At 48.4% G+C, this 19,615-nt stretch overlaps 1 protein-coding gene across 1 annotated transcript; it reads right to left on the bottom strand.

Moving 5' to 3' along the window:
* Positions 1-5,928: 5,928 nt before the first annotated feature.
* LOC123159702 (disease resistance protein RGA5) lies at positions 5,929-10,987 on the bottom strand. Its single transcript, XM_044577519.1, has 5 exons — positions 10,687-10,987; positions 9,933-10,005; positions 8,894-9,795; positions 6,541-8,539; positions 5,929-6,457 (listed from the first exon to the last, which is right to left on the bottom strand). Exons 3-4 carry the CDS (start codon positions 9,499-9,501, stop codon positions 6,568-6,570), a joined length of 2,580 nt encoding a protein of 859 aa, XP_044433454.1. The 5' UTR covers positions 9,502-9,795; positions 9,933-10,005; positions 10,687-10,987; the 3' UTR covers positions 5,929-6,457; positions 6,541-6,567.
* Positions 10,988-19,615: the final 8,628 nt, after the last annotated feature.

The following is a 19,615-nucleotide window of genomic DNA, read 5'->3' as shown; positions in this document are numbered from 1 at the left end:
AGTACAATATCGAGGCATGCAGCCCTACTGGCAAACCATTAGCGCCTAAGAAGATTGCGGACAAGTTCGTTCGTCAGTGTGGAGTTCTTGTGAAGGACCAACTCCCGATCAAACTTCAAGAATGGAGAGAGCCGGGAAAGCCACGTCCAGATGTTACTTTTGTCGACAAGAATCAAAAAGATCTGCTTTGGGATACTCTCATGGAACATTTCACCCTACCAGATCATTTCACAGAAGCAGATGTGCAGAAAGTCAAGGAGGCTGCTCTTAGGATGATGGCGATTGCATTCAAGAACCACAAGAATCGTGAATGGAACAAGTACGTCAAGGGAGGAAGGAAGACTCCAGTATTCAAGGGAACACTAGAGAACCAACGTGCTCATTGGGACGAATTCGTGAAATTCAAGGATTCGGAATTAGCTAAGGAACGGTCGAGATAAACAAGAAGAATGCCGAAAAAAAGGATAAGTTCCATAAGCTGGGGCCAGGTGGCTATGCGGTGGCAATGCCTAAGTGGGATAAGTCTGAGAAAGAGATGGAGGATGCAGGTGTCACTCCGGTTACTAAGAGCTGGCCCCCCAGGTTCAGGACTTGGTTCTATGCGCATGGGGGGGAGTTGGACCCGGTTACAGGCAATGTTTCGACGAGGGCAAGTCTGAAGGGAGCCGACGATGCGATACTTGTTGCAATAGAATAGGCACGATCGGGGGTGTTCCAGCCCAACAGAGAGAATGACGAGCTTACGCGTGCCCTGGGAAATCCTGAACACCCGGGAAGAACACGAGGCAAGGGTGCTATTCCGTGGTATGAGGGGTTTTCAGAATGGAACACCGACTACAGAACCCGTGCGAGAAAGAAGATTGCGGAGGAGAAGAAGAGGAAGATGAAGGAGGAGCAGAGGAAGCGGGACTATGAACGCCTTCAAGGCCTAGAAGCAAGTCAAGCGGAATTGGCAGTCAAATTCCAGCGGCAGCAGGAGCAGATCGACTCACTTACCCAGCAAAGGGGGTCTCAGCAGCTGCAGCAGCTAGCGGATGATCCAGCATTGGATAGCACCGGCCCATCCATGCCGAGAAGCAGCGTGGGTTCCATCCCGGACGATGTAATGCTGGGTAGATACCCCGTGGATGACATCACAAAGAACACTAACTGCGAGCTACACGTCAAAATGAAGAACATATCCATGAAGGTGGCGGACGGCTTTGCTTTTACAAATCCCCCCGAGGCAACCTTCCATTGCAACCCGATTCCAGCGGGCTATGCTCGTGTCTTGGTTCATGAGGTGGTGGACCCACCATATTCGGAGCTACAGCTTGACATTGCTGGAGGTGACGGCGAGCGCTTTCTCGGAGAGGCCAAACATCGTATCATCCTATGGAAAAAGGATTGCATCATCTTTCGAAGGCCACCGACACCGCGTTAGCCGAGTCCTCCTCGAAGTCCGCCACCGAGTCAGCAGACTCCCGCTCCTGCAAGTCCACCAAGTCCGGCAAAGTGTCAGGCCACTCCTCCTCCTCCAAGTCCGGCAAAGTGTCAGGACAATCCTCCTCCTCCAAGTCCGCCACAGCGTCAGACGTCCACTCCTCCTCCAAGTCCAGCACAACCTCAGGCCACTCCTCCTCGTCCAACTCAGCCCCGTCAGCCATCTCCGCCGCCTCAGCAATCGCAGAAGAGACACCCTGCAGCTATGGTGCGTAGCGGTACGAGTCGAGGTAGTACAGGAAGTACAGGCGGAGGCAAGCGATATAAATATGGTCCAAGCCTCACGCCTCTTCCGCAGAGGTCTTATGACAGGTCCGAGGAGGAAATCACAGCCATATCGAAGGCCGATGTGGAAGCCCATTTTGCACCGAAACCACCACCGCCGCCAAGGGAGAAAGTGCCTGAGGAAACGATTGACCACTTCATCCGTATGGCTCAACCACCAGCTCCCAAGCCTGTTGACACAGACTATGAGCGCCACATCAGGAAGTTAAATCGAGCACGTCTACAAAGGGAGGCGAGCACGTCTACATCGGGATCGAGCAAACAAGAAGCAGCTGCCAAAAAATGCGGGAAAACCATTCCCCAGCTGGGAGAACAGGCGGCGCAATCGATCCCCTCGCTTGTTGTGCCAACAACAGGTGACAGTACGCGCACCCAATATTATTGTGGGCAAACAGTGCACATTCCCGAGGTGGGCAATGTGGTAATAACGGAGGAGCATATAATGCAGGCTGAAGTTCTCAACGTCACTGTTGGACAACTCCTCGAGATCGAGCCCATGCCTTTGCTTAGAGAGGATGAAATAAAACGGAAATATGTCCGGGGCCAACCTTTGGTCGAGCTAGACAAGGTCAAAAACCTCCCAACGAGAATGTATGAATTGCATCAATGGTACATGAACAATACCAAGATTTCAGATCGATTGTCCCTCATGGTGAATGTCAAGGAGGAGCATTACTTCCATGAGAAAGCTATGTCCGTTGAGTATTTAGAACTATTTCAGTTATACAATCAAGACGCACTCGACAAATCTATCGTCAGTTGCTATTGTCTGTAAGTGATTTCTTTCTATAATTAAAGTCTCAAGCTAGCTGTAGTGATCCTTTTGATCAATCATTACCTGTAATTATCCGCACTATATTCTTTTTTGTGGTATTATGCAGGATGAAGATGTATGAAATGAGAAAAGGTGGACGCTTTGGCATTGGGTTCATTGACCCAAACACCGTTAATGAATACACATGGAAGATAAATCAACGTCAGCAAAAAAACGTAGAGGACAGCATGCTAGAGTTCTTGAGGCGCCTCAAATACAATGAAGATATACTACTTCCTTACAACTTCCAGTGAGTCACACTGTCTTGTACTACAAATTCTCTGTTTTTGCCTACTAGCTAGCTACATGTTTTTGCTTACATATGCCCGCTTAATTAAGACATGCAAACGTGTGTGTATGCAGATTTCACTGGGTCTTGTGTATCATTAAAGTTGACGCCGGAACAGTTGAAGTACTGGACTCACTAATCTCAGAAAAAACTGACTATAATATCTTGTTTGGGATAGTCAACAGGTAATTTCAATCATTATTAACTGTATATCTCGGCCTATTTAGTTCGTCATTTCATGATATGAACTATTTAATAACCCCTTTATTCATTTTCTTTGTCGGCGGGCAGGGCTTGGGCAAGGTTCATCAGCGTCACGCCCGGCGAATGGAAACAAAAGCTTAAATGGTTTCGACCCAAGGTAAGTAATTAAGTAGTACTAGCTAGCTAGCTAGCTGCCATCTCTTTAATTATCATGCTTGATTAATTATTATCTAATTAAATTCCATTCTCGTAAAGGCCCTGAAGCAGGCGCAGGGGACTGATATGTGTGCATTCTGCGTTTGCGAGAACATTCGCATGATGGCGTCCGAAAGAAGCAGATCTCAAAGACAGGAATGGGTACGCTTGTCAGAACACTATTCACAATTTTTACACCATTATCGATATCTAGTCACACAACTAATACACATGCATATTGATCTCCTTCTTAACAGTTCAAAGAGGTGCGGGAGAAGCTCCTAGAAATGGAGCACGTAGAAGCACTTTAAGAGGAAATAGCAGGATTTTTGCTCGACCAGGTCATAAATCCGAAGGGAGAATTCTATTACCCGCTACCGCCCCCATGAAAACCACTTCCAATTGGTTCTACTATAAACCACTTCCATTGATGATATATATATTCCCTTCTTCCAATTGGTCATTATATATATATATATATATGCATAACATGTACAATGTGTAGTATCGTAAAATACCAGCAAACGAAAAAGAATTAAAATGGAAACACAAAATTAAATGAAAAAGAAATCATAAAACTAAAAAAACACCAAACCTTATAGTACCGGTTGGTCTTACCAACCGGTACTAAAGGGCTCCAGGCCCCCGGAGCTAGCTCGTGCCACGTGGTTGCCCTTTAGCACCGGTTCGTGCTGAACCGGTACTAAGGGGGGGGGGGGGGCTTTAGTGACCACAATTTAGTGCCATTTATGGAACCGGCACTACAGGGCCTTACGAACCGGTGCTATTGCCCGGTTCTGCACTAGTGGGCGATCTGGTTGAGCAGGCTCATGAGGGACTTGCTAAAAGAGGAGGCCGGCGCCACCACTATCTTCATCAACAACAAGTCAGCAATCCAGTTGTGCAAGAACCCGGTGTTCCATGATCGCAGCAAGCACATCGACGTCCGATTCCATTTCATCCGCAAGTGTGTGGAAGAAGGGAAGAACAGGGTGGAGCACATCGCCACGGGTGATCAACTCGCAGATATGTTCACAAAGTCACTAGGGCGCACGCGGTTTCAGCAGCTTCGTGCGCGCATTGGTATGGTCGAGGTTTAGCTTTGTGTCACGACTAGCTTAGGGGGAGATTGTCAGCTAATAATCTAGCGTGACAAGTAGTCAGAGCTGCTACGGCAGCGTAGTTTTTTTTTCAGTTAGCTGGTTATTTGGTTCAGTTACAGATAGAGCCCGAGGACGCAGTCTATGCGATCCCGAGGCCGTAGTTCACGGCGAGTGCACGCCCTTGATCGTGGGATGGCACGATCCAGTAGAGGGGGTCGCCCTCGATCCGTTTTCCCCGTTCGTCAGAGAATAAAGAGAACAGAAAACGCAGCAGTTCAGTGCGCGCACAAAAATTCAGTCTCCTGTAGTTTCTTCGCCATAGATAGAGCTTCAGGTTCAGAGACAACAGTGGTGACTAGCTAGTTGTTTGCTACTGCCGTAATGACAAGAAGTGTACCATGGAATTCATATTCAGAAGAAGTTTTCAGTTATTTACTTTTTTGTGATATATGTAACTCATATTGTATTTCATTAGTCCAATTGATGATCTACAAAGTAGTTGCCGAATGGAAAACCAAAAGAGACGGAGTACTTGCAATTGTTCATGTAATGCGAAACCTGTGCTGCCGGTGTGATGGTTTGCTGCTGTGGGTTTTTGCATACAGCATGCATGCTGTAAATTTCTTATGTACCAGACTTGTAGTCACCAGTTCTGCACTTGTCTACACGTGTAACCTTGAGGCCGTAATGGTATCTAACACTAGCAGCATTTGCATCCAACAGAAGTCGATTCATTTTCAGTTTGGGCCGGCACCTGCGGTAGAGACGGCCACAGTTCTCTGAAGACCTGTTTGGTGCCGATGTAGTGCTCATTCTGAATGCTAGTGCACCATCTGGCTTGAGCCCTGATGCTGATGGTGTGCCTCTCAAGACTAGTTCACCTTACCTGTTCTGTTCGGCTACAGGTCTAACTGCAATATGAGGCTGCAGCAAGCCGGCGGAATCCCCATCAGAGTCGGCGGCGACCCATCTCCATGGACGGCAGATGTAGTATTCATTCTTGGTGTGGATGTGCAGCTCGTCAGAATCAGAACGTGGGCAGCAGGCTGAGGAAGCGAACTTTGAGAGATGCAACTGTCGATTTCTATTTTCTTCTGCTAAGTTACAGACAAGGTGAAGCCGCGTGGAACAGTTCTTGGTTTCAGCACTGAACGAACAACATGCATGAAGCAAATCTGAAGCTACGACTGTGGACAGGAGTCCAATCAACTACTCAGGTGCTCTTCGCTAAGCCAATCAAAACAAAACAATGTTGTATGTGAGCAAGCAACTGAAGAGATTATAACGTAGAGGCAACGTTACAAAATGAAGAGGGGCCTCGGAATACCGTACACAACGCAATGCAACATTTCATTGTACTACGAATCTTGCTCTTGGTTGAATAAAAGGAAATGGGGTCCTAGTTAAAGCCGACACAAGGAAATCAAGCAGTACAATTAGGAACTAAGTAAGGCACTGCATTGCTGAAAGAATACGCAGAGAACACAACTAATCCAGTTCATCATGAACAACATGCAGAAGCCTCCGTCTGGTAAATCATAGTAGAAGCTACAACAGCAGTTGAACCAACTACCCAGGTGCTCTTCATTAATAAGCCAATAAAAACATAACACTGTTCTATGTGAACAAGCAAATGAAGAAATTAAAATGTAGAGGAGGTAGCATTACAAATTGAAGAGGGACATCGGAATGTAACCTATTATTTTACGAGTCTTGACTGGATAAAGAAAAAGGAGTCCCAATTATAGCCGACCCAAGGAAATTAAGCAGTGACAATAAGTAAGGAACTATATAACAAGGCAGGAACAGCCTGCGGTACTGCATTGCTGAAAGCATATGCGGAAAAATAACTAGTACATCATGAACTACGTACACGCGGAAGCCTCTATCTAGCAAAGGACAGAATCCGAACATAGGTGGAGAGAATGAGCCCTCGTTATTTGGAGCTATAGCCGTACACGAATCACATGAGTTGCTGCTAGCCTGCTACCTGCAGTGGTGCAGTGAATTGTTTGTTGCCTATATACCGTAGTGTTGGAACAGTACCTGACTCCAGGATTTCATTGAAGGCCTGAAACCGGGAAACTAAGAGAGATAAATCAGACAATATGGTAACGAGCATTTTCAGGAATAGGGGATTCATGGTTGCTCAGATGATTAGACCTTACCAGTGGCAAGGCCGCAGAGGTATGTCACTACAAGGTCAGCTCCCAATAGTTATGCTTGATTTCAATGGTGGGACGTTTTGGATGGGCTTCTGCTGCGCGCCTTAGCCAAGCCTTGGCTGTCTCAATCTCTTCATCGCTGGAATTCTCACGCTGCAGACAAACCTGAAGGTGCTCGAGAGAAGGGAGGTGCCCCAGGGCGCAGTCAACGTCACCACTTTCGATCGATGATGCAGAGACCACGAACTTAAGGCGCTGGACCCTTTGCATAGCTCCAGGTGGAAAAAGGCATGGCGCCGTCGGAAACCCTCTGAACATGCAGCACTTCGCAGATGGGAATGCATCGGCCCTCACAACCAACGTTCCCATCACGCGACTTGCACGCAGCCGCAGAAACCGAAGAGCAGGCAACATCCCAATGATCTGAATGTCATCCCCTTGGAGTTCTTCCACATATATTACCAGGGTGGAGAGGTGGGGAAGCGACATTGAATTAACCCACTTTGGAAGTCGTGAGAACCACAAAGAAGAAGCGGGGTACCATGAATCAAAACTACGGAGGTTTGGAGGGGGCACCCAGCTCTCACCCATGCGGTCATTCAATCTGCCACCATCAACAATACACAGATTTTGCAATTTGTGCAGGTTGCCTAGAGACTTGATTAATATATCAATCAGATCCTCGTCCATGTTAGCACAGTCAACACTGAGTGTCCTAACCTCTGTTAGATGACTCAGCTCTTCCACAATGTGAGGAGATGAGGATAAGCCTACTTGTTGCAGCACTTCAAGGGACATCAAGCTCCCCATTCCTTTTGGCAGCCTCACCGTATAATTGACACATAGACATATCAAATTTCTGAGCTGTACAACAGTTGAAGGTAATTCTTCTATACGAGTTCCTTCTATGTCCAGTGTCTGTAAAAGCTGCAACTTGCCTATGTCCATTGGGAGTTCGCAAACATCTGCATCCTTGAGCCCTAGGTACCTTAGGTGAATTAAATTTCCTACATATTTGAGGGTGATACCAGAGCTACTTTTACGGCTGTCACAATTTCCAAGATCCAGCACACGTAAAAATTGGAAGCTTGAGAGAGATGGCAACCAATCACAGGTAACGGGAGAAAAAACAGCAAAGGTCCTCACTTTTGATAGGCTAGTGCTATCAAACTGATGGTTCTGAACCTTTGCCTTGATATTATGAAGTGATAGCCTGCGAAGTTTCCTTTGCAGATTAGGTGCATGCCACTCAGCATTATCCAATATAGAGATAAAATTCTCCTCGCTTGCCAACGAGCATATAAGGTCAAGCACCATATCATGTATACGGCAAGTTGTTACCGTTCCTTCCTCGTTGATATTTGCTGGCTGAATCAAGCTCCTGTTCATAAGCTCGTTGAAGTAGCTCTCTCCGATTTCAAATAGGCTGGTTTCTTTTTTGTCACAATGGATAAAACCTTCGGCAAGCCACCTCCATATCAACCAATCTTTCACAATCTCAAAGTCTTCAGGAAAGATGCTTAGATATAACAAACATGTCTTCAAATGTGATGGCAAGTCATAATAGCTGAGTGATAATATCCTCTTCATGTCCTTCACAATACCACCCTGTGTAACTCCACGGCCCATCAAATTGTGCACATGCATCCATTCATCTTTTTGCTTTATCCTTTGGCCACTAACCAGGAGACTAGCTATTGTAATGATGGCTAATGGTACACCACCACATTTCTTCAATATATTTGTCGATACTACCCGCAAATCTTCCGAACATTTCTCCTCGCTTTGAAATATTCTTCTATGGAAGAGTATCCGCGAGTCTTCATCAGAAAGAGGTTTCATTTTGTGAATCATGTCATCACTGGAAGAGAGACATGCTTCAGACACACTCACATTGCGAGTTGTTGTGATTACCCGACTATGGAGTTTGTTTTTCCACAAAGCGCAATTTATAAATCTCCATATTTCTTCTTCCCATATGTCATCAATTACAATGAGGTACCTATGTCAGTTATTTAGTATCATAAGTTGGCAAGTCAAATTATATACAACTGAATCTTGCAACAAAGATAATTCTAAGGTACTAAGCAAACCACAGGAATTATTCAGTCACTAACTATATGCATGCAAAAATGTTAAGAAATGCAGCAGAAGTAAGTTATAAGTCTAAAGTACTAACGAAAATAAGATGCATGCACAAGAAAGAAAGAAATATAATTTGCTTACGGAGAAACAAACGACTATAAGTATAAAAATATAAGAAAATGGAATTGAAGATATGAAATTCAGTATATATCTGGCTACGTCACACATATTTGAAATATAAAAACAAAGACAAGCGCTATGTGATGCATACCTCTTATCCACAAGGAATTCACTGATTTCCTCCATGAGTAGTTTCTCATCCCTTGTTGTATTATGAATGTCTTTGAACTTCTGTTTGTCGAGGCCATAGAGTAGGTCTTTGAAATTTTTCCTGATATCTGGATTTTGACCCACTGGGACAAAAGCTGCACAATCAAATTGGGCTTTGATCTTCTCAAAAACTGCTTTGGTGAGGGTTGTCTTGCCCAGCCCACCAACACCAACAATAGAGATTTTCTTCAATTGCTTCTTAGAAGTCCCATCCTCAGAAATAAGTGTTTTGATAAGCTCATCCCTTGTGTGGTCAAGTCCAACAAGCTCCCCTACATCTTTTTGCAGAGCTAACACACGAGGGTCAATGGTAGCAACGTTGGTAGAGCTAAACATGTCAAGCTCGTACCTTTTACGCAGCTCAGCCAACTCCTTGGCAAGATCTTGAACTTCTTCAATGGCATCACAGATTTGATGAAGTGCTTTGCCCTTACCAAACAGTTTGGTGGTCTTTTTGAGAAACTTCTTGACTCGATTCTTCATGCTCGTTGGTTTGCTGCTTGAACCCTCATCCACGCGCACCAAGAAGTCGTCAACAGCGTCTTCCATGTCGCAAGAGAGGTCTCTCACCTTGCCAGCCTAAATCCGGACCGGCTCGTCGAGCTGGTCCGACTGCACCTCGCCAACCTTACGGAGTACAGCATGCATCATCTCCAGCTCCGTAAGGAGGGATTGTACGCCTTTCTTTACTCGTTTCTCCAGGTTGTATTCTCTTACGAGCAGCTCACCGAGCTTACGGAGGACAGGGCTCAATGCCCCAGCGGCGGCCTCCATATCTCGATTTTTTTTATTTTTCTTTGCACTTGATACACACCACTATAGCATTGTCCTTGGGTCGAAATTCTGTAATGCAAACGTAATGGTTTTCAAAAGACAGAATGAGCAAAACCTGAACCTGATTGGTTGGTGAAAGTGACCGTAAACATAGCGCATATGCATTGCTTCTTTCCAAAGCAGAAGCAGAAGCAGAAGAAGGGTACCTTGAATAGCAGCTCCTTCAAATCCAATTTGCAACAGCAACCCAAGATGAACTAGTGGAGAACAGATCCAATTCTGCACATAATAAATTCATATCCGATTCAGCAAAAACCAGACTAACTGTTTACAGAGAACCACCGGACGAGCAAAAGCTGGAAATTTGTGTTTCGTGAAAGTAACAGCTCGCGGTAGTACTAATTTGTTTGGAAAAGCATGATCTGGTTTTGTTTGGAAAAACCGGGCATACTAGTTGTTTTCAGATACTCCACTAATTTGTTTGGAAAAGCATGATCTGATTATTTGTTTTCAGATACCAAGCTCTGACCACTGACCATTTTTCCTCTTTGCATTATTTTATCTTACTTATTCCTTTTTTCTTTTCCAAATGTACATTTTTTAACACCTTAATTTACTGCAATATATTTATACAGTAAAAAATAGCAACAAGAGATTAAGGAGGGGAGAAACAGATGGAGCAAGAGCTGACCCTCCCCTTGCTCTGGATCTACACACACGGCCGTGGTGGGAGCACAATCGGTTTCGGGATGGGCAAAAGTTGAACCTGTGGCGGACGGCACAAAAAAAGGCATCACCTGGATTGGGTCAACCGAGAGCAGGAGCTGAAGAAGAGCAACGGAACGGATCGAACTCTGAAACATCAAAACCACAAAGAAAGGAAAAAAGGAGAGAGCTGTGCGCTAACTAGATCCAAGGAACAGAGGAGTAGCGGGAGGAGACGAGTAGAAGGAAGAGTACCTTCGCCGTTGCAGATTGGGAGGAGACCACCGTAGTCGCCACAGAGAGCCAGAGACAGAAGGAATGAAGCAGACAGGAAGTAGTGGAGACTTTGTGGACCTCGAATGGACGATTTGCGGTCGTCTCGTCGCATGTGTACGCGCATTAGCAGCAGCAGCAGCTCCACTAACCCCCTCAAAAACAAAAAACAAAAAACAAAAAACAAAAAGCAGACTCCACTAACGTGTTTTTTTTTCTCAAAAAATGTGAGACTTGGAGATTTTTTTGGCTAAAAGGTCCCAGGATTATATTAAAGTTTCATGTGCAGTACAAAGCACCTCATCAGTAAAAGAAATTACGACCAGGTCATTTGACCAGCAAACGACGAAAACCACCATCGACACGAGACGAAGACGCGCCGCTCCACCTGAGCTGGCAAGACCTTGAATCCTGCGGTGATACATGCACATGCAGTCGGGAAGTCTCGATCTAAGGCCGGTGAAGCTTGACATCGATCTAGAAACATGCACCCACCGCTCCCAACGAAGACCGCCGGATGGCTGTTGAACCTCCTCCGCGAACCCCATGGCAAGGCCAGAGCAATACCTCATTGGGATGGAGATGGAGCAGGAGGACAAAATGGTCCAAAGAAAGGTCACCGCCTCCGCCGCAAACGACCTTACCCCAAGCACGCCACCTCGCCGGATCACACCGCCGGACACTTGCCGGCTCCACAGCAAGAGCCTCGTCGAGCATGAGACAAGGCACCAACACCTTTGTTCTGCCACGACAACGCGTCCTCCACATCGACGGCGCCGCCAAAAAAAAACTACCCTACTACCTACACGCCGGAGCCGCATGAACGGAGAGGGAAAGTGATCACCTCCCCTTGTCGCCTCTCTGTATTGTAGCGAGGGGATCACTACACCACGACACCACATTCCCTACTGACGTTGGTTGGGAAAGGTCAGCATACGTCAACACACAGTTTGTTGGCAATGTTTCTATCGAACTGTTGGTCAGTAATGCTTATTTAGGCAACTGACTGTCGGTCGGCAATAATCAGACATTTAGTGTCTCATTGTTGGACGGCAATATGCTTACACCCAGCCAACCATCGGTCGGGAAACAATACCGACCGACCGTTCGTTGGGCCAGCAAATAGCCCGCGCCAATCGTTTGGGCCAGCGAAATTGAGCTCGTGTGCGGGCCGAAAAAAAGCTTCGCGCCAACCGGCCTGAAAAATCCTCCACTAGCTTTTCTCCCTTTCCCATACCAGCCACCACATAGTAACCCTATCCCTATCCACGCGTTCTTTCCGGCGACGGCGCCGCCATTCTCTTGTTCTCCGCCCCATGGCCGCCCCATCTTCTCCTCACCTGCCTGACTTTATGCCCACCTCCTCCCACTCTCTCAGCCTTTCTGTGCTCCCGTCCTCCTAGTGCCTCCTCCCGGCTCCCGCATCCAGATGCGTCCGCCTTGGGTTTGTTGCCGCCGGAGATGGCTACCATGGAGGTCGGCCCCTTCAGATCTAGCGGCGCAGTCCTCTACCAGGTGAAGTAGTCAAGGAGGACGCAGCGCCGTCACCTGGCTGGTGCTGTGTGCCGCTCTGGCCCTCCTTCCGGCCGATGTGGAGAGGGGAATCAAGCAGCCGTGAGACTTGGAGTTGGAGACAAAACCAGATACTCCAAACTTAATAATATCCAAAACTGGTATAATCCATAAAATTTGGAGAAGGGGCAGATGAGAAACATTGTGAAACAAAGAAAGGAAAAAACAAGAAAATGCACCTGTTTTAAGAATAAAAAGACACATATTTTATACGGAAATTCAACATTATTTTGCGAACTTAAGCAAATTAACTAAACTGTATTGAAAGCTTAAGAATCATTCCCATCATCCTTTATCTGGCTACTGACGCGTCGGTAATCTGATACCTCTGGAGAAGACACCATAAGACCAACGTCCCATGTCGCCTACCTCCTATCATTGTCACACCACCTTCGATCTAGTGGCATCAGACTAGGCACAAGACCTCTGCCAGGACATCGTGCATAGCATCCGCCGGAGGGCTTCACCTGCCGGCGACAGGCACTCCCCGACTACTCCGAAAGAGATGCATGTGTCACCTGCTGAGCCGCGTCGAAACTCGAACCTGATCTATCGATGGAGGGGACATCCCGTAGATCCACCGGCCTCAGAAAGGTCGTCACCACTTCGAGATCCAAACTCCGGGTCGCCCACATGACCCCGGAGTCTGCCGTTGTCGAAGAAGAGGGTCCGCCGCCCTGATTCCGGGTGATACAACGAGCAGCCACCATTGTCGTCACCCATACAACGACAACCGCCACCGCAACCGTTAGATCCGGGCACTAGGTCCAGAACCCCTTGCGCGTTGCCCCATGGCCAGCCGCGCGCGACCTGTCGTTGCGCTGACGAGCAGGCCACCACCAGATTCGCCACCCCGCTCTCCGTCGCTGTTTCGGGTCGTCGCGGATCTTAACCGGGACAACGCATGAGCACCGCGCACACGCACTAATCTCAGATCCATCGGCCGCCCGAGCGTCGCTGCAGCTAGCAACGGCTGCGTCCACGCGATGCCCGCGGTTGCCGAGCTGTAGCCACACGTACTTCCGCACCCACGCTCGTGGCGCCAAGATCGGGCCCGCCACCCCAGTACCCCACTAAGCCGCCATGCCTCTGCTGTCAGCAGCGAGCACCGCGTCGGAGAGAAGGCCGCCCGCCGCCACCTGGTGATGAGCGAGTTCCCCAACTTGCAGCGTCCACCACCGTGCGGCGAGACCCCGCCGCCGCCTGCTTCATCGCCTGCGGGAGGCACCGGCAACGGTGAAGGAGGGAGGGGGTGGTGGTTCCCGGCGCCGCCGGAGGTTGGGGCCGCCGTGTCACCCCTGGGAAGGGAGCGACGGTGGGGCTGATCCGGTTTTTTCATTAGTCCAATTTGATGATCTACAACGTACGTGCGAGAAATGGTTTAGATTCGAGGAGGCTTGGACAAGGCATGATGACTATGAACAGATGTTTGATGGGGTGTGGGAGCAAACCAATCAGCAGCAGGGGGCGTCGGCCAGGATGGGAACCAAACTGCTCGCGATTTCCAAGGCCATGCAAACGTGGTGTAGAGAGGTTTTTGGCTCCCTGCGCCGGCAGATTTCCAAGCTTAAGACGCAGCTCAAGGACGCTAAAGAGAGATCGCTGGTGACTGGATTTTTTCAAGAGGTGAAGGACATTGAAAGTCAGCTCCATGATCTCTATGAACGAGAGGAAATTTACTATAAACAGCGATCACGGTTAGACTGGCTGCAATGGGGAGACCAAAATACTAAATACTTTCAAAACCGAGCTTCTCATAGGAAGAGGAAAAATAAGGTGAAGGCCCTGTGCAGAGAGGATGGTACGCGATGTACTTCTGACGACGAGATGCGTGAGCTGGCTGCGAGCTTCTATGCTTCCTTGTTCCAATCCGAGGGCTCGAACGGGGCTGAGAGAGTCTTGCAACATTTCGACATGTTAGTCTCAGAGGAGATGAATGGAAAACTCACGACCATGATCTCAGACATGGAGATAGAGACAGCTCTCTCCTAGATGGGTCCGACTAAGGCCCCGGGACCGGATGGTTTCCCGGCGTTGTTCTACCAACGACACTGGTCGGTGGTGAAAGATGATGTGTGCAAAGCAGTAAAGGATTTCTTATATGGGGTTGATACACATGCAGGCTTTAATGATACTATTATTGTGATGATTCCAAAAGTCAACTCACCGGAGTTGCTGGCCCAATTCAGACCGATAAGCCTATGTAATGTGCTCTACAAAATTGCTACAAAGGTACTTGCGAACAGACTGAAAGAAATTCTCCCCTTGTTAATCTCGGAGGAGCAAAGTGCTTTTGTACCGGGAAGGCTCATCACGGATAATGTCTTGGTGGCATATGAATGCATCCATGCGATAAGGAAGAGGAAGAGGAGGAAACCTCTTTGTGCGGTAAAGTTGGATATGATGAAGGCGTACGATCGAGTGGAGTGGAACTTCGTGGAAAAGGTGATGGAGAGACTTGGCGTTAATGCAATTTGGATTCAGATGATAATGAGATGTGTGACTTCGGCACGATTCAGGGTGAAGCTCAATGGTGGGCTCTCGGAGTCCTTCCTACCTTCGAGGGGTCTGCGCCAAGGTGATCCGTTGTCTCCCTACCTTTTCTTGTTTTGTGTTGAAGGATTTTCAGCGTTACTCAAAAATGCTCAAGCTGTGGGTGATTTGCGAGGGGTTTCTTGTGGGAGCACTGGCCCCATGGTTACCCATCTCCTCTTTGCGGACGACAGTATTGTCTTTCTTGAAGGTTCAGAGGAAAATCTCCTTGCTCTCAAAGCGATCTTGGGGGATTATGAGATGGCGTCGGGACAGAAAGTAAACATGCAAAGGTCGGCCATCTTCTTTGAGAGGGGGAGTTCAGATGAGAGCAAAGAGCAGCTGAAGGCGATAATCGGAATCAATTCAGAAGCTTTGAGCGAGAAATATTTGGGTTTACCTACTGCGGTGGGCAAGTCCAAAGATGGCACATTCAAATATGTGCGGGAGAGTGCAAAAGGAAAAGTCACGGGATGGAAAGGGCAAGGACTATCCAAGAAGGCTCGTGAGGTGCTGGTAAAATCAGGGCTCCAGTCTACCCCAACCTTCACCATGAGTTGCTTCCAACTTACCAAGAAATTGTGCGGGAACCTGACATCTATTTCTTCGAACTTTTGGTGGGGTGAAGCTAATGGTGAGAAAAAGGTACACTGGATTGCTTGACAGAAAATGTGTGCGAGCAAACGTGAGGGCGGTATGGGTTTTCGTGACATGGAGGTTTTTAATCAAGCCCTACTGGCAAAGCAAGCGTGGAGGCTTATGCTTGTTCCTTCCTCATTGTGTGCACGAGTCCTCAAGGCTCGGTATTTTGAGGATGATTCTATTCTCAATGCTACATGTCCGAGTGGTGCTTCATACACCTTCAAAAGCATCTTGTTCGGCCGGGACCTGTTGTTGGAGGGACTTATCTGAAGAGTGGGAGACGACACAAATATTCGCGTCCATCATGATAATTGGATACCTAGTATGGGTAGTCTTAGGCCACTGGGCCAACTATTCATACCCGGAATCTCACGAGTGTGCGATCTTCTCACTGCAGATGCGTCGGGATGGGATCGCACCAAGCTAGAGGCTATGTTCTCAGAAGGAGACATGCACGATATTCTGCAAATCTGTGTTGGGGGAGCAGGAACAGATGATACTCTTGCTTGGAACTATACAAAGAGCGGTCACTTCTCGGTCAGATCGGCGTACCATCTGGGCATGGAGAAGAAGCAGGCGAGATCGGGACAGCCCGGATTGTCATCTTCGGTGTCAACGCATAGAGGCTGGATGGCACTTTGGAGTACAAATGCGCCAGGGAAGGCTCTCATTCATGCTTGGCGGCTGATTAGGAATGGCCTTGCGGTGGGCTCAGAGCTACTCCGGCGGAAGATAAAAGCAGGTGTATTCTGTCCGGCGTGCGGGCGAGAAGAAAGGGTCTTCCACAAATTTTGGGGCTGCTTTCATTCCGCGTGCTTCTGGAACAAGCTGAGCTCGATATTGGGTGTGAAGGTGGCGATCCCACCTCGGCAGGTTAGCACCCAGAGCTCGGTTGCATCGTGGCCGCTGCAATGGATGTCCGAAGCATCCGATGATGAAAAGGCAGCGATGGTCCAGGGTCTTTACGCCCTTTGGCTAGCACGGAATGACACAAGAGACGGAAGACGTATTGAAGATGCGGACTCAGTGGCAAGGCGTGTCGCTGAGCTGATGGACGAATGGAAGAGAGTGCGGGGCAGGGAGGTTACTACAGCAAGAACAGTCCCACATGCGATATGGGAACCACCAGAGGATGGCTGGCTCAAAGCTAATGTTGGCGGTGCTACCTCTAGGGCGGGCAACGACGGAGGTGCGGGTGTCTTCATCAGAGACGCAACAGGAGCGTTTAGGGGAGCGGTTTCGGTCTTCCTTCCAGGGATCGCGCAGGCAGAGACTACAGAGCTGCTGGCATATAGAAGGGCGGTGCAGATGGCGCTACAGCTAGATATCCCAAAACTGCAGGTGTAGACTGATTGCCTTGGTGTTGCTAAGATGCTAAATGAGAAGGAAAAGAACTTGTCAGTGGTGGGCATCGTCGTGGAAGAGATCAAGACGTTGGCAAGGAACTTGGGTGATTTCATGGTTACATGGGTCAGGAGGAGTGCTAATAAAGCGGCTCATGAGTTAGCTCATTTCGGTTTATGTAATGGTGTCTCGGTTTCGTGGGACTCAGCTTCCCCAGATTGTATTCTTAGTATTGTATCAGATGAACTACCGAATCTATTTTAAATAAAGTGGGGAAGTAACATTCAAAAGAGAAATGGTTTGGCTGTTGTGGCCGCTAGGTTTTTTTTTTGTGAGGGGGGCCGCTAAGGTTTTTGCAACATAAAATTGCTCGAGATTTCTCTTGTTTTAGTCACTTGCCTGCCCAAGTAACCTTTGAGGTCATATGTGCGCGGTACATTTATTTTCAGCAGGACCTCTCAACAATATTTGCATGAAGATCAGTAGTGTTATAGGCGAAATAGGATTTCCCCCTGCTTTGTATTACAAAGCAATCATCACCGATACAACCAGATAGGTGCTGAAGCAGCACATGCACGCCCAAAAGAAACGAAAAAGAAAAAGAAAAGAAACAAATACGACACCGGCGGATCAACAAAAAACGAAGAAGCTTCGCGACCGCCGCGCCCACCGGGGATCCTCCACTAAGCTCCTATACTTCGAAGCGCCGGTACCAATCAAAACCTACAAGAAGGGACGCGACGATGATGACGCTGTTGCCAAGGATTTCCCCCGATACGCGGCGAGGAGAGAGGAAGGGTACCCCCGACGCCCTCTAGGAAGGTCCGGCGGCACCCTCAGGCACCACCGCGTCGGTGTCGGCTCGGCCGACAGGGATTTCTCCCGATCCCAACCTTCACCTCGGACGCTCCGGAGCACGCCACCAAACAAACCACCACTCTGCGCCAAAACGGTCTTGATGCTTCCGCGCCGTCTCACCACGGCAACATGAAAGGGGCCTGCTCAATGAAGAAGAGGAGCCGGGACTCGGGACAACAACATCGCCGTCACGCGGGAGGGCCCAACCTTTCACTGTCAACGACCGGATGCGACAGCAGGAGCATACCAGGCCCGGTCGGGTCCGCAAATGCCTGTAAAGCTCCCGCCGTCACACTGCAGAAGGCACGCCGTCGGCGCCACCACCACGAGTCCGAGCTGCTCCTCCTCCGCGCCACGCAGAGGACGTCGAAGCCACGCCAATGGCCGGCCCGCTAGGACCCGGATGGGGCCGGGAGGGGCCAGATCTGGGCCGGGGGCACACTGCCGACCACAGCACGTCACCACGCCGCCCCGCCGCCAAGGGGCAGCACCTCCACCTCGCCCTCTGCCGGGCTGCCGCCTAGCCGAGCAGCACCGCTGCCGGCCCCTGCCCCGGGAAGGGGAGCCGCATTGCGCAGGGGCGGGACCCGGAGGGGGGCGCGCGGCCGGCGCCGGGGGGGGGGGGGGGGTCCGAGAGATCTACTGTAATTCCCTAGTTGTCGATCAGTAGTGTTATCAACCATCGCCACGAGCCTGCCTAATCGCATTTGCTTCCGACAGAAGAGGCAATCATCTTGTAACATTTTTTTTTATTTGGTGGGTTTATTCGTTTGTAAATTAGCCATCAGAGCTGAATGAATCCTGTTACCAATCCTCTACACAGCTCGCTCAACCACGCAGGGATTACAAGGTCGATGTAACTCGGCAGCATGAACGAGCAGAGCCAGAGTGTGTTACGGTCAGGAGAGATTCCTAACAATAATAACATTCCCCTCTCCTTGAAATAAACTCGGCTTCCCATCCACTGAATTCCGACCACCAACCAAGATCACTACTTGGCAGCTAGTGCTAGCAAATCTCATCCAACGGTTGACAAATCCAACCTGGGCCAAGTATCTTGAGAAGCTAGACTGGGTTAGTGCTATTATTAAGTACAGTACCAAGTCAATTGAAAATCTAGAAAATATGTTCCAGAACCCAGACGAACCGAAATAGAGGGAGTTATGCGAAACAGGACGGGTGAGACACATGTGCATTTCTAGCTAGATAATCCAATTGTTTTATCTGTGGCGTAACACTTGCACACGTAAACATCCAAGAACAAGCATGAGCGTTCGTGGTTCTATCTATCACAAGCTCCGGACAAGCATGAGCTCCGGACAAGAGTCACAGTGAGAAAAGAAAACTTGAGGAACAACATGAAGCAAATCTGGAGCTACGGCTCTGAATCTTTTCATTGTACGAGTCTTGGCTGAATAAGCCAGTGCCAAGCAAAACAAAACAAGCCAACAGGGTTTCGGTCAACTCTTCACTAATAAGCCAATAAAAGCAAAACACCGCAACCAGGAAATAGTAGTGTTACAAATAATGCCAACTGAATTCAACCTTATAATGTATCGAGTCTTGACTGAATAAAGGAAATGAGGTACTGCATTCTTAAAGCATATGCAGAAAAAATAAATAGTTCGTCATGAACAACGTGCAGAAGCCTCCGTGTAGCAAAACACAGAAATCGAACATACATTGGACAGAACTGAGCCTTGGTTATTGGGAGCTGCGGCGGTACACCAACCAAACGAGATGCTGCTACCTGCAGTTGCCTATTGAAATGTTGGAACAGCATCCGCAGCAACTAATGAAATCACCGAAGGCCTGAAACTGGGAAAGTAAGAGGGAAAATCAGACAACATGGTAACGAGCATATTCAGGAAAAGAGAATTCATTGTTGCTTAGATGAGTAGACCGAACCTTAAGCGATGACATTCACAGGCGCTAACCAACTATCGCTGCTAAAAACTCGAAT

This window comes from Triticum aestivum, chromosome 7B, assembly GCF_018294505.1.
Source record: "Triticum aestivum cultivar Chinese Spring chromosome 7B, IWGSC CS RefSeq v2.1, whole genome shotgun sequence".
Classification (NCBI taxonomy): Eukaryota; Viridiplantae; Streptophyta; class Magnoliopsida; order Poales; family Poaceae; genus Triticum; species Triticum aestivum.
Note: the sequence above shows the minus strand (reverse complement) of the source record. Positions and strands in the feature narration are given on the sequence as shown.

Excerpts from the sequence above, each read along its gene's own strand:
- LOC123159702 (XM_044577519.1), bottom strand. The coding sequence starts at position 9,501 with ATGGAAGACGCTGTTGACGACTTCTTGGTGCGCGTGGATGAGGGTTCA. Across the intron at positions 8,540-8,893 it reads GAATTCCTTGTGGATAAGAG|GTACCTCATTGTAATTGATG; the intron begins GTATGCATCACA and ends TAACTGACATAG.